A 15839-nucleotide genomic window follows, 5' to 3' on the forward strand; every position below is an offset into this window, starting at 1 on the left:
CTAGACAATCACCTTGCTGGGGTCGTTTGACCCCAGTACTCTTTCCTGCCATGGCAGGGGGTCGGACTTGATGATCTGCTCAGGTCTTTTCTGATCCTACTAACTATGAAACTATTCAGAAGTCGAGCCTCAGTTTACTCTTCAGACAGACCTCAACCCTTCTTCCCATTAATGGTTGCCCTACTATGCAAAGTTTGCAGGAATTCATTTTGACACCTGTTCACATGAGAGGAAGGGGTAGAACTAAACCGTTAACTAACTTTTCCACTTTTTTCAGGTCACCAACTTACAGGAAATTTACTGATGAAAGAAACCTCAGCTTCTTTGACACTTCAACAATTTTGCAAAGGCTGCTTGCATAATCAAACAAGCAAAAAACAGCAATAAAAAAAAAGTCCTGTCAAAACTTGACATGATGTAACAAATACAGCTGTAATTCCTTTGACTAACATTTTAAATGATGGTAGAGGAACTAGCACACTTTCATAGTGTGGAGACAACCTTACACGACAATTTACACGACAATTTGGAAAGCTATTTTTTGGTAACAGCTGGGCAACTTCCTTGGCATATGCAATTTCTCACTCCCATAATACATTGTAGCTGCACTTTTTTTTTGCTTTCAGGAAGATTTCTGCCTTCAGTTAGCATTTGTGGTTGTTTGTTTTTACTTGTACAACAGAAACAGATTCAGGGAAAGAAGTTACCTGTTCAGGCTGCAACCATGCTCCAAAGTGGTGAAAAGCAAAAGGGGCTGACAAAGTGCAAAGCGCTCTGGGATCCATGACCAGATATCTCTCATTTCTTTCACACTGACTATTTCAGACTTGAAGTTCTCGGCATGAACTGCCAAGTGAACATTTTGCCTGTGAACAAGTTGAGGGGTTAGAGTTACTGGGCAAGCCCCACACAAGGGAGACAGCAGAACATGAGAACAAAACCTGCCTGGTACTTCTATGTGGCACATGCTCTGTTCCCCAGAACTCCAGCCCATGGTTTGCTAGAGGGGTGCACTACCCAAAGTTGGTAGAAACCCTGTCAGTTAAGGGTTTGGTTTTGCTAGAAAGAACCCCACAGAAATACCTCCACCATGCTATCAGGGTCTGGCACTGCATGTGCAGAGGATAAGCAACAAGGAAGTGAGAATGATCTAGTTAAAATGTGACAGCCCAAAAGTTGTATCTGTCATTTTAAAGTGGCCCCACACTGATGCTCTAGCATTACAGCACAAAAAAAAAAATACATAAAGGAGAGATGTACCCAAATGGGGCGAACAGAACAAGTCTAGTCTGATATGCTGACTAATTCTTCTTTCTTAAGCACTGCTTGTATTTATGGAATTAGAGAATTCCTGCAAGTGTCCCAGCCACATTATACTTACAGTGATTACAAGTCTTGCAATTTTATCCAGAGTCTCCTGATACCTGCCATTTTCCAAAAGTTCCAGTTCCTGGAGTCATGCAAATACTAAGAACTTCTGCTTTCATTTTAAATACATATTTATAGGCTTTATTGCTGTAGAAAAAGCTTGAATATATCAACTCAGCACATACAAAATGCTCACGAACCAGAGGGCAAATAAGACTTCCACTTTTGTCATTGTTGTTGAAAACCAATAATAGGTAGGGGTAACTCATAGAAGGAAGGGTAACTCATTATTTTTGTACTCTTGGACTAGAAACACTTGAATTAATAAATTCAAACCAATTTTATTAACCTAGGATACATAAAACAATCCACCCAATCCCATGATGGGTGGAAAATAAATAAGTGTTATTGCATCCATGTTCCTAGTGAAAAGCCAGTTATAAGTGCCACAACTTAGTATGTCAAGCTAAAATACACAATGGCTTAAATCAAGTGTTAAACTACTAGACAGCAGTTAGCTGGGCAAAGCTTTGGAGAATCTACTCTGCATGCCATAAAGGTGTTGGGGGCAGAGTGGTTCCAAACATTTGCTAGGCCTTATGGTATTTTAATTTCACTCATTTTCAGTTCTTTTCTTTCCCTCACAGCATGCAGAGAGACCCCTCACAAATAATGCACTAGATATATTAGCATAGTTAGGAGCTCTCCATACAGCAAGCATTGCCACATCACTTTATGAAGATTCCCGCTTGAGAGTCCCAAATATTCAGCCATGCACTCGCATCATTCCTTAAAGCGCTGTGTGCTAGAAGAGACCAGGAACTGTTTACAGTTGGCAAATTTTCCAATAGTGAGTACAGCACCTTTAAGCTCCCTGGGGTCAGAACTCCTAATGGGAAGGCTGTTTTGTTTTAGTGACAGGTCAAGATTTAGAACTCACTAACTTTCTCATATGATTGTGTATGGGCTAAATGCATTACAGCCTAGATACTCAATTACCAAGATGCTTGTCTGGACAGCCTCATTAATGAATGCAGTCATTAACAAATTTTATCCCAGCTAGGCCTCTGTGAATTAGGAAAGTAGCCCTATTTTACAGATTGGAAGCTGAGGAACAGGGAAGATTGGCTTGTCCAAGGTTACAGAGAAAAATCTGTGCTGGAGCTGGAAACTAAATCCAGGTCTCTGGAATTTCAGTCTAGTTCCTGCCCACTAAAATATCTTTCCTATTCCACCTTGTCACTCATTTAAAACAGTAGCACCATGCAAGAAAACTGGGTAGTTGCTTTTTATCCATTCATGGGAAAGATCACTCCTCAGAGTATCTTGAAACTTCATAAAACATGTCACATTTAGGGAAATCTTACAAGGCTGTCAATTAGTTTGCCATGGTAGAATCTGGATGGAAAATGGTAAATAAACCTAAAGTTAATAAGAATCATCATTAGGGCATTATGTAGAAAGATATCTACAAAACCTCTAATAAGCATTGAGGGGCACACAGAGCTCAGTTTCTCTATTTCCTCAAGGATTGTGAATATAAAGTGCTACTTCTATCTCCTTTATTCCTTTGCCTGGTTATCCTGAACTGTTCTGGATAAATGACTCCTGTCTATCCATACTCCAGTTTGACCTTGTGTGTCACTAACATTCTTATAGAATTCTTACTCTTAGCAATCGTCCTAAAGTTTAATGCTTATATACATTCTGCAATCATCCAACCTCTCCCTCATGTAGAAGTCACATTCTAAAAGGAAAAAAAAAAAAAAGCATTCAAATCTTGGAATACTTGGACACTTGGCAGTTACCTTTATCAGATTTCCATTTAATTAATAAGTCACTGAATAACTTGGACCAGCAAAGATGAATTAGAAGCTGTTCAGATAAAAGACTGCTAATTGGAAGTGATCGGATAGAATACTAGAAGAGTTATGTTTGCGTTTCGGTATTGAAAAGAGTTGTTTTTACTTTACTCAAATAGAGCAGGTGCTTTTCAAAGTAAAAGCAAAATTAACAACTTGGGCAGGCAGCACAGATGGCTCTGATATACCTTGCTGAAAATTAATTCTATACGGCTAATTCTGAACCGCATGGTATTTCATTAATAGGAACCACTAACTGTCATCTAGACATTTTTTTTTAGGAATCTCTGGGTAAATCTTTGCTGCCTAAGAACACAAGGGACTGGTCCTAATGGTGGAGGAGATCCCTTCCAATTCTATGTGGAAAGACTCAGTAGTTTGGAAAAAAATCCATGGGACATGGATTATCTATGCAATTTTAATGGCTGCTGGTTGAAATTGGCACTGGATGAGCTGTGTCCATTTCATAGTTGAAGATTTTCATTCTTCATTAAGGTTCCCCCCCCTTCCATACTTCAGAGAAATTTACTGGAATTTCCACTATTGAAAATTTCAGTCTAGTGCATATTAAAAATAAAAAACAAAACAAACCTCATTCACATTGTCTTCTCTAGAAGGAAATGAACCCTCCATACTGTATCATGTATGTAGCAAATTAAATAAATATTTACACTTTACAATTTTTTTTCTATTATACTGGGGATTTGTGCTCACTTAGAGATTCAAGGGACTGAGAAGAAGATCTGGCTAACTTAAATTTAATATATCATCATCAGCAACCAGCACAGGCATACTTTATATGTATTCCAAGGTAATTAATGGAAGGGATGTTCCAACATGAAGTGAAATTAGATCGCTTTCTCCATTTCTTGTTTTGGGTCGGTAGTCCTAGGATTTTTGCAAATTATTAAACTCATGACATTTTAAACTCTTTCAGTACCTGGAGAGAGGGTAAGCAACAATGAGATCCTGTGCCTCAAAATCACATATAGCCTTATACACCAGGAACTCAAACCCTGACTGCGTGAGACAGAAGGGTGGAGAAGATGCCTCAAGGCAACTTGTGCAATTCAGGGCAGGATAAAGGCTTTGTTTTGCTTTTGGAAGACTTGCATCTGGTGTACATCAAAACATATATTCTTCCTATGAAATCTGACTCACTAGAATAAGGACTTTACTGGTTGCTGGATGTTCCAGCCCCAATACTCTGTATAACATCTGAGTTTTCATGGGGTTCTTTAAGCAGTGGTTTCATTTAAGGTATGAGGAAATTAATTCTGATTTTGATTTTATATATTAGTCCAGGGGTGCTCAGCCTCCTGCCTGTGGACCATCATATCTGGCCCGTTGGGCTCCTCACAGGTCCAGAAATTTGGCAGTGAGGAAGTAGTGGCCATTAATATGGCCACCCTTCCCTCACCAAATCCCCAAACCCCTTTCCCTGCACAGCCAGTTGGAACCAAGTGATGTAGATGTACTCTTCCCCAGTGGGGCCAGGCTACTTCCCCTGCCTCCTTCTTGATTGGGACTGGGCCACACACTCTCCCTTTCTTCAGGGCCAGGGCATGTTCTTTTGCACTGCAGAGCTGTATTGGGGTTGGGGCTGGGGCTGGCTTGCCCTCCCCCATGCAACCAGATGGTGGCTGCCATGCCTGTGCCACATTGGGAGCACCAGCTGGCCCGTGGATTAGCTGGGCGCTGCCAATTCGGCCTGTTGGACAAAAAGGTTGGACACCACTGCATCAGTCCATCTATCTGTCTTTTCCACTTTCTGAAGTTAGCTCAGGACGCCTGTAGAGGTAACCATGGGAGCCTCTGGAAGACACTGCAAGTTAGAATTCTACACATTTGTGGCTCTGAAAGGTTCTAAGTGCTTACAAGATGATATTTCTTTTCTTCCCTAGTATCTTTGTATCTCAGGGAAAACCATCCACTCTTGTGCTTCTCAGGCCAAGAAAGCCTCAGTGACTGACTTCATTAACCAGTGGCTAAGAAGCTATGACAGCCACATGGAGAGAAAGACAGAATATTAATTTTTTTGGACCAATATTTCTATTTAAACATTTTGGAGATGACTTAATGCCTGATATAAATATCAGTAAGTCATGCTGAAAAATGTTCTCCCAGTTAGATATTATGTAGTTGTGGTTAATCCTTTAAGCAGGCTGCCCAGGTTTTATCTTACATAGTGATAAACCTGACTTTATGCTGGTATGAACATGCTAATTATGTATATTGTACTGATGCCCAGGAAGTCCCGTTACCGGCCAAGACTCAGATGTGGCTGGTAAAGTACACAGAAAGAACTATGAACATGTCTGAGATATTTTCAGCCATGGTATCTTTTTTCCTCCCAGTGTAGAGAAGGCTAAATATCCAACCAAGAACATTTGCGGTTCCAGCCCAGACACTAACATTTCCTTAATTCAAGAATGAAGTTTAAGAAACCTGTGTGACACTGCAAATATGGTATTTCAGGAGGCCAATTCCATGAATCCTCATTTTAACAACTTTATGGGTGCTCTGTACTAACTCTGCGAGGACAAAGGAACTAATTATGTTGCAATCAGTACTGGCACAATTGCCCCAGCACTAGCAGGGAAGACAGCCTTTAAAGACTCAGCCAAGCAAAGATGGAAGTAGTAAGCAAAGCCCAAAAATTCAAGGCTTTTAAACCTACCTTTTAGGAGCTGTAACACTGCAGACAGGAGGGGTGCAGTGGTAATGGAATTGACAGAAGGAGAACATATGAGGAGAAAGACAAAAAAAAGACAGGAAAAGAGATCAGTGATTTTCTACATCCCCAACAAAGCGAAGGAAAGGAGCCTGGAGAGAAACACACACAGTGAGGTTTGAATCAAACGACCACTAAGAAAAAAAAAAAGAGAAAAAGAAAAAGACAGGTTAACATTTCTTGTTTGGCATCAGTTTTCTTTTCCTATGCTCAATTCTATTTCTTTCTTGTTATCTGACAGATCTATGTATTTTGTGACCCACTTGCCTTCTCATGCAGGCCAAACAGGATTGAATAAGACGGCCAAGACTGTCAAACACTGAGGGAGCGCCTTTTGTGGCACTTACCTTTGCCTGCATAAAAGTTGTGGATCAAATCTACTTTCACAGTGGAACTCCAAGGGAGATCACTCTAGTGTGATTCAGCAAGTATCACATAAAGGAAAAAAGCTCTTTATTAGTTGGCAATTCTGCCAGCTCCTTTAAGATGGCGATAAATGTACTCCAGTTTGAGGGACTCTAAAGCAGCCCTATTGTTATTCTGCCCACGAGCGCTCCCTACAAGACACTTCTGAACCAGTAGCAGCGTCTATTTTCTTTACTCCTTTACGCTCAGCTCTCTTGCTGAAAAGCATACCCAGAGGACATTTTACCTCTTCTGGCCTTCTGTTTAGAAGAAAGCAAGTTAGATATCCACACTGTCAAGTAAGTCAGCACTTCCGGTTCTGTGCACTGAAAGCAATGGTCTGGAGGCTACTGTTACCACTGCAACTGTCATGCCTGCAGTTTCTGACTAATACTCCCAGTGGACAGAGACCTTGAAAGGGATACTTAGATTGTCTGCCAAAGGCAGGTACTGACTTTTTACAGTGGTCTGACAGAACAAGAAACATCAACATATCAAGGCCTGCAGGGCACAATGCAGGCAGGGTGTAAACATGATATGAGATTCCAGGAATAAACAGCTAAAAAGGAACAACCGCTTTAGAGATGAGCAGTTGTGGATAAGAGCAGCACGCCAAGCTGATGTTATTTTATAGGACAAGATACGTCTCAGTACTTGTTTCAGTAACTGCAAATATAGGTTTTCCAGGCCTACTTTTACTGTAGCTCAGTGTTTTGCATAACGGGCTTTAAAGAGACACAAGTACATTAGTTATGGATACCTCCTGATCCTTCATATTTAGAGAAAATGAATGGAAGATCATCTTTGGGTCTCTTGGTTCCAGATAATATACTCCTGAATTTGCAAGCATGTGAAGGCCAGAAGGGATAGTCAAATCCTTGAAGTCCTCAGAGGTTTAAATTCCAAAAGACAGCATTCGAAAGAGATTTGTTTCACTTACCGAACTGACCTTGGGAATGTTGCTGTGACTGCAGAATTCCTGTATTTGTTTATCTAAATATACTTGTATTTAATACATCACTTATTTCCTCTGATATCCTAGCTTGTTTGATGTGAGATACATACATCAGCTACTGATATTGCTACCATAGGTAGAGCTGGAACACCAGTCCTAGGAGTTCTTTATTGTATCTACTATGAATGTACTGGGGGCTGTGCTCTGAGCATATTAATGCTCTGTTAAGTGTTTGCCTCCGTTGCAACACAGTGCTGTCCAATACTGAAAACTGCAAACATAACGCATTTGTTGTTTAATATAAAAATGAAGTCACCAGTGCAAAAATTCATTTTCACACTTGCTTAGGTGCTACCCCTCCCCATATAGCTCTATTTTCCAATTGCTGCTTCTACTTCACTAAGATGTCTTCCAGCTTAAAGCCAGGAACAATACAAGTTTTACATCACAGGAGTAATTTAACATCTAGCTGTACTAAATAGTTGGAAATTCATCGCTGTTTAAGCAAATGGTGATATACTGATTTATTTCCAAAGCTCTGACATTTAGAATATTTTTCCTGTTACAATTTCAGTAATGTTTAAGTGGGTCTCAACCTCTTCAGACTTGAGGCACCCCTCCATAACTAGTGAACTGTATAATTTATCGCAACTGGGTGGCTTTCACTACAGTATCTACCTCCTTGCAGAGGAGCCATGTAGTTCAGGTGGGGGAAATCGGCCAGGCCAAGCCTGAACCTGTGCTTATCTCTTTACTTCAAAGCACCCTTCCAAGGATCTGGTGGCACCCTAGCTGAGAATCATTCGCTTAGTACAGCAGCCAGGGTATTCAGAATAATAATCTGATAGAGTGAAAATACTATGATGTGTTACTAGACCCTTTCACCCTCTTAACCAACTACGGCTGCTCCCTCAGAGATAGAAAAGCTCACCAGCACTACTTCCATGGAGTCCAGTGGGTAAGACTAATAGTAACTCTAATGGTAACTCCAAGATAGAGTAAATATAGTATCTAGAGGCCTTACCTCTTCTGTTTGACTGTGATGCCTTTCTGCTGCAAGGCCTTCTCATTGGCCATCTGTAGAAGCTGGATTTCCTTCCTGGAAAAAAGTCGTATGGCAAAGGCTTTCTCCAGGAGCTTCTCAGGAGACACTGACTTGGCAATGTCCCTCACAAAAGTGCGAATGTCCTGTTGTATATTGTCTGACTCCATAGGTTGCCCAGCTCTTACTTTATGAAAGAATTTGAGAAGGGCCAGTGCAACCCGGTAGAGCACCTTGTAGCCCTCCACCAGAAATACATCGAAGACCCGAGCAATATATACCATGGGCAGTTCTCCAAAGAGCCACCGTTGCCAGTCAGAGTACACTTCTAGCACATCCTCAGATACTGCTACCATCAGCTTGTGTGCTGCCTGACAATACTTGTTAACCAAGTCACCAAAGGTCATACAGGAGGACTCGAAAGCCAGGAAAGTCTGATCAATGAGGTGCTTGGAGGGATCATTGCAAGCAAGGATGCGACACACCTTCTCAAAACACTCTGCCTCATCCTGGCTGTAGTGGAGTAGCAGAGCAACTACAGAAGGCAGTGCTGGGCAGAATGATATGTCAGGGAATTGATTAGCAATGCAGGAAATTATCTTCCTGACACCCACAATGCCTTCAGCATTCAAGCAATAAGTGGGAACCAGGCTATTATCCACAAACTCTGGCAGTGGGAGGGTGCCACTATTACGTTTGCCAACTATCTTCACAACAATGTCACGGTACACATTTGCATCTGGTGTTACGGTGCGGCATGGAATGTCACTAATGAGTCTGTGGTATACTTTGGCTCGCAAAGAGTGGTTCTTGGCCCAGTAGCCCTGTCGGGCCAGATGTTTCAGTTCCTGGAACTCTGTGCAAGTTAACTCCTTTGGGTCCTGGTTCTGGATGCTGGCATCCATCTTGTCCCAATCCACAAAGCGGCTGTACTCATCCATACCTGCACAAATTGTTCTTACAGAAGGACAGGGAGATAAAGACTTCACTGGGCCTTTCATGGATGCATACTTTTTCCTACAAGGGGGGAAAAAAAAAAAAAAGAGGAAGAATATTTAGAGATTCGTTGTAAGAGACCATTCCTTAGCCCCCTTAGAAACAGACATTCAGTTTGGCCTGCGCTGGCAAGAAACTCCTTCCTGTCATGAATAAGTTCAGATGAAATTTCAATTCTGTTCACACAAGCAGACAGTGTTTATTATGTTAATCGACATTTAACTAGCATGGCAGAAATAAACCCAAATGTAAATTCTGAACACATTTAAAAGTGTGGAAGAGTTCCCCACAATAATTATTCTGGCAACAGACATCTCTGCACATTTGAACGTGCTCAACTTATGATTGTGTTAACTTTGTGATAAAGAGGATGTTAACATCCTATATATTCAAAGATAGCTACTGTAAGCTTTGCTCAAAATGCAGCATTCTCTTCATGAAAAATGTGTACCATCTGGACTATAAGCATCCAGTGTAATGCACTGGCCTTGTGAGTTCATGGGCTTGTGTGCACTTCTGTCACTGAATCACTGCTTAGGGCTGTCCCACAGAGAGACCTGCTACCATTAACATCAGAAAATCTCTTCTAAAAAAATGCAAGCCTCTCTCATGAGCAAGAGCTGAAAGGACAGGGTTTTTAACCCCCAGGAGACTGTGCATACATTCATGATTTTCACTGGATCCAAAGGCACATTTGGCACCTTAGAAACTAACTGGTTCAGAGGCGTTCACTTTTGTAGACAACACCTTTCTTTGTCAGATGCTACCAATCATATCTAGATGAAGGTCCATATCCACTGCAGGCAAGGTGTGACTGCAGCACTGGTAGGTATACACATGCTAATTTTAAATTTAGCTAGCTAGCATGGGTATCCACAATAGTGAGAGTATGGCAACACAGGCTGCAGTGCATGTCAGCCACCTAAATATGAACCCAGAGACTCAGTACAAGCAATGCTAAAATTAATGCTGCTGCATTTTCACTCTTATTGGCATCTGTTCAGCTAAATTTAAGTCAGCAGGTACAGATCTACATGAGGTGCAAATCATACTTTTGACTGCAGTACAGATATACTCTAAGGCAAAGGCGTTTATCACATTCAAGAGGCCCTTCCCCCCCTCTGCATTAGGTACAGTTAAGGTGCTGTGCAGGAGCGTTATATGATAGTAAAGATTATTTTGAGCTTTTTAAAAAAAACCAATAGGTGCATGCCAACTAGCCAGAGAGCATTTCAAAGTTAACCATTTACAGGCAAGTTCTTTTCTGACAACAGTATATATAAAAAATGCTTTGAAACTTGTAAGTTATATATTCTATGTTAAGGTTATCAAATGATTAAAAAATCTTACTGTGATTCATTGCACAATTAAAAAAATCAGTAGCAACTAATCATGATTAATTGCACAGAGAAAAACTCAAAGTTATGTGCAGAAAAACTCAAAATAATGCAAAATTATGCAGGTACTTTGTATGGCTGGGGGTGGGTGTGGGGTGAGTGTGTGCATGGGGGAAGGATATGTGAAGGTGTAGGGGGTGTGGGTGTCTGTGTGAGGTTTGGAGCCTGGAGGCCTGCAGGGGGGCCTGGAGCCCGGGAAGGGGGAACCCCTGAATACTCCGACAGGATGCCCAATCTGAGCAGGGTCTCTGCAGAGCTGTCTGACTCATGATGCGCCCCTGCCCAAGCACAGCTCCAGCAGCAAGGGGCTCACCCTACTCTTGTCTGAGAAGCAGCGGCCACAGGCAGCCCAGGCTGGGGGCAGTTACTCCGGCCCTGGCACCAGCCCCAGCCCCAACCCAGATTTCCCTGCTTACTTGCTCAGTGGGTCTCAGGCAGTCGTGATTTGCGCTGGGCCTGAAGATACCAGGCAGCTCTACTTGTGGCCCAGCGTTGCCTTCCCTGAACCCCTGGCGCTGCCAGCCCTGCTGCTTGGGGCCCTGGACGGGGGTGGTTGGGTGTCCTCCCCACCTTCCTGCTGCAGCCACCTGAAGTCCACATCCCACTAGAACCTGCAGAGCTGCTGCTGTGGGGCACCCTCAGGCTCCATGGCTCAAACTTGGGGCAGGTTGGGACCACCTGGGACCTCTGGCATGAGCCACCTCCAGGCCTGCAGGTCCCCGTGCATCCCAGGTCCAGGCCCCCAGGAAGCAGTGGTGATGGTGGCCCCAGGGAGGCAGCTGGTGCCAGCGGGTGGAGGCAGGACTCCCACAGATCCATCTCCTGCAGCCCTCTAAGCATGCACCCCATGCCCAGCCCCAGTTCAGTGCTGCCAGAGCCCAAGCCATGACCAGTGCCGCCACAGGCTGCTTTCCTGCCTGTGCCACCTGGGCTCCTGCCAGGACTAGCAGCTCTGTGCAGGTCCTGGCGGTAGCCCGGGAGACATGCAGAGGAGAGTGTCAGTGGTGCTGTGCATGGCTCGGGCTCCAACTGGCGCTGGGCTAGGGCTGGGCATGTGGCTCCGCAGGAATCCTACCCCTACCTGCTGGCAGTGGCTGCCTCTGAGGGGGCACAGGGTCATTGTCGCCACCACTCCCTGGGGACCCAGACTGGGGATGCATGGTGGGGGGGCGGGAACGGGGATGTTGTGGATGGTTGCATGGGTGGGTACGTTCCCCCTCCCCCACTTCCTGCTTCAGCTGACCAGAGCCTGCACCTGGACTGTTCCACGGCTCCTCCGCACTGCCACCACTGTCCCGCAGGGCAGCCTGGAGGCGGTAGTAATGGCACTGGGGCAGGGCAGCCCAGGTGCAGGCTCCAAAACCACATATGCAATTAATGTGTTAAAAAAAATTAAGGTGTTAACTGGTTGCATTAATTGTGCACATTAATGGTAATTAATTGACAGCCCTACTGTATATACAGAGTTGTTTTCTTCCTGGTTTGCTTCAGTTTGGAGGAAAACACAAACCTTTGCCTATCAAAGGCAAAATAAATTCATAAATATACCAGAGTTAGCATAGTGGTAACTCTGATCCAGATAGTGCTAGACAGTAGTTGAATATTAAATTAGTGTATTTTGAAAACAGATGCACATTTTATAAATAAATGAGATATATTTGAAAATAAGGCAAGCACAAGTTAAACTGACTTTGTAAGCTGCCTAGAAAATAAATGAGGGGAGCAACAATTCTTGGTTTAGAATATCTGCTTTCATTTTTTTGTAATGCGCAGACTTGAGAGATGGGAGGAAGAACAGCACAGAACAGCAATTCTACCATGCTGATGCCTAAGGCCCTGATAGATCTGCAGATGGTGTGCTCCCCTCCCCTTCCTTTTCTATGAAGAATTTAACAAGGGCATTTGACTCTGTGGGCTGGGGTTTTAATTAGGCACTTGACACTGTGCACGTGTGTGTGTGTGGGGGGGGAGGGGGGAGACAGCGCTTTAATTACAGTGGCTCTGAGAGCCACTCTAAAGCACCACAGTGGCTCATGTATGAGCACCCCTGCGTGTCAAAATGATGGTGGGGGTGCTTGAACTAAAGCTCATTTGATTTTTTGAAGCACACAGACATTTACACACAAGATGCAGGAGGCTGCTCCCGGAGCACAGCAATTGCTATACTCCAGCAGACGATTAATCAAGTTTGCTCCAACACACTATAATTACAGAGCATTGGAGCAGCCTACATACTTGTGTACAGGTAAGAGTGGAAACTGTTGAGGGTTGATGGCAGTCTGCTGGCCACAAAAGGTGCGAAACCACTGGTGTATGCCCACTTTTTGGGCTGAATCCCATCCTCCTATTTCTGAAACCAAATGTTCAGAATCCAACTGAAGGGTGTGACCCCTTGTTCCCACCTCAGTTCTGAAAGATGGATTTCTTGTAATGCATTTGTTTGCAGTTAATATTAGAAGGTTGTCCTGAGGTTCTGCGTTGGGGTTTCCGCAGCGTGCACAAGGAGGACTATATAGAATATCGGTCCATGGAAGATCCCATTTTATAAATGAGGAAACGTTTACATCCAAATTTAAGGACACTCCACATTTTCCCATTACCGTCCATCTGAAGAACCCAGAGACTTTTAAATACTGAACTGTCCTCAAAGCATCCCTCCTCCTAATACAGGGAAGTACAATTCCCTCTTACTGCAACTAGAGGTGCACCAATACATCAGTCCCTTACTGGATTGTCACAAATGTGGGGCATATTGAAAGTACTGGAAATCGGCTTTTGTTGCCTGATGTGGCTGATAATGTGGCCAGTAAATGCCCCGTGCAAGCGCACAGCCACAGCATGCAAATAGCCAGGAGTGCAGCTCAGCAGCTTGCAGACCAGCTTCTGGCTCGTTAAGTCTGGTGTAGGGGAAAGGAAGAAGCGTGGGGGGTGGGGGGGGAGCAGATTGAGGGCTGCAACTGGCTCACCCAGGGGGTGTAGGGGAGGGAGGGTGGCTCCCACCCTGCACACACCTTGGGAGGGCATGGGGGGTGTGCCCCTGGATCTGTGTGTGGAGTGGGGCATGCTCTCCCAGGGTGCATGCAGGGTGGGAGCCCGCCACACCCCCTGGATGAGCCACAGCTCTGTTCTGTGTCCCGTTCAGGCTGGGTAGCACCTGCCCCAACCCTACTCCCTCCCTCACCATGGGGGTCTCAGTCTGCCCCGCTGGAATCTCTCCTCTACAGTGGAGTGTCTCTCTGGTGTCATCCTTTGAAATCTGTTGCCTCTAATGTTGTGGTAGTGCCAGGAGGCCATTTATGTCAGTGCCACATCATGCTAAGCATTACATAAAATGTACAAAATTTAAGGCTTGGCCATTTTTGTCCCCGTTCGCTGTTTTCTTCTCTGCACACTGTCCTTTGTTTTCTCTTTGTTGGCAGGCACACCAAAGCCCTAATCCATATGCCAATGAAGTCAGTACAAAATACTCATTGATGTCAAATGGCTTCAGAACAGGGGGTCAAAAGACTACACATAGCTCAGCGTGGATGCATCTACTAGTGTGCATACAGGCCTGGCTGCACATGTTAAAAAGCCAATCCTTCAAAGGCAGAGAGGGGAAAGAAAACTGAGACCAGACTATTATCTGAGCCTGACTTGAAGAAGCAACTACACTTAAGTCCTGTGTTTGAGTAGAGAAAGACTACCAACATTCTGTCTGGTATTACTACTACAGGAGGAATGAGGAAAGCTAAGAGCTCACCTACATGGAGATCTGCAGGAAATTTAAGACAAACTGACTAAGGGCATGGTATCAGTGTGTGACTAAGGTCATTAGATATCCACGTAGATCCTTTCATTTGACAATAAAGCAATTTAAAGGGCCCTTTAGCTTTACAAGTAAGAAACAGCTATTTAAGGCTAAATTATATTCTGAGATGTAAATTAGGGGTGTACCGATAGAGATTTTTTGGGTCAATACTGATGGCCAATTTTTAAGGAGCCGTATCAGCTGATACCGATCTGATTCCAATATGCAGCTGGGCAGCTTGGAGACCAGGGTTGGGCTGGTAAGTCTGGTGTGGAGGAAGGGAAGGGGCATGGGGGAACAGTTGAGGCCCCTCACAGTGAGGGAGGGAGGCAGAGGCAGGCGCTGCACAGCTGGTGCGGGACAGTGGCTCACCTGGGGGTAACAGGGGGGCTTCTGCCCTGCAGGCAACCTGGGAGTGCATGGGGGGGGGTGCCCCTAGATCTCTGTAGGGCAGAGCAGGCTAGGGCGGGATGCTGCTGTGGGGTGAGGCAGCGACAAGCTCTTCCTGGCAGGGGCTGGCCTGGACTGTGCTGTGCTTGGGGTAGGTGATGGTGCTGGGAGGGTGCTATGGTTGGGGTTGCAGCCACCACAAAATTCACTATAGGCCCCCCTATAGGCCTTTCCCAGCACCACTGTTGTGCACCTTGCTTGCAGCATAGCCTGGCCCAGCCCCTACCAGGAAGAGCCTGGCACAACCCCTGGCCCCAGGGGTCCACCCCATCCCACCCTGTGCAGATCCAGGGGCACACTGCCCCCATGTCCTCGCACAGCAGCAGGAACACCACCCCCAGCTCCGAAGAGCTGCTTATGGCTCCATCCTGCATCCGCTCTGCCCTGCCATGCCCCAACCCCACACACTCCCTCACCCCGGGGGCCTATATCTGTCCCCCCACACCCCTTTCCTCCCTTCCCCCACACCAGACTTACTAGTCAGATGCTGGTCTCCAAACTGCCAGGCTGTGCTCCTGGCTTTTTGCATGCTGTGGCTGTGCAAAGCTTCTATCGCCCATTCAACTCAGAGGAAATTTGACCTGATTCCGTGGCCAAATCTCCAAGTCATATTGGGAGACCCATTAAAAGGTCTGAATTGAATCCGAAGCCTCCAAATCTATTTGGAAAAAATACTGAGATTCAGATCCGCCGAGTGGAGGCAGGCTTAGGCGCCCATGGCTGCCCTACCCAGCTCCAGCCTCCTGGCACTTAAAAAAAAGCAAAGAAAAAAAAAAGCCCCACATTCACCAGCTGTAGCAGCAGCTGTGGAAGCTCTGGGACCATGTGGCAGATCCCCCC

General features: G+C 44.8%; 1 protein-coding gene across 2 annotated transcripts in view; it reads right to left on the reverse strand.

Annotated features, from left to right (window-relative positions):
• Positions 1–9382, reverse strand: part of TBC1D24 (TBC1 domain family member 24) — a 23644-nt gene extending 14262 nt beyond the window's left edge. The window contains exons 1-3 of one of the 2 annotated variants that reach the window (XM_019539940.1): positions 8349–9382; positions 5911–5928; positions 708–866 (exon numbers count right to left, since the gene is read on the reverse strand). In XM_019539940.1, coding sequence (XP_019395485.1) covers positions 708–866; positions 5911–5928; positions 8349–9367 — 1196 coding nt within the window. In that variant the 5' untranslated portion in view covers positions 9368–9382. The remainder of the gene's footprint in view (positions 1–707; positions 867–5910; positions 5929–8348) is intronic. The other variant, XM_019539941.1, reaches the window with a different exon arrangement.
• Between the last annotated feature and the right edge of the window lie 6457 nt (positions 9383–15839).

The sequence above is a fragment of the Crocodylus porosus genome, unplaced genomic scaffold (assembly GCF_001723895.1).
Source record: "Crocodylus porosus isolate Cpor-Errol unplaced genomic scaffold, CroPor_comp1, whole genome shotgun sequence".
Classification (NCBI taxonomy): domain Eukaryota; kingdom Metazoa; phylum Chordata; order Crocodylia; family Crocodylidae; genus Crocodylus; species Crocodylus porosus.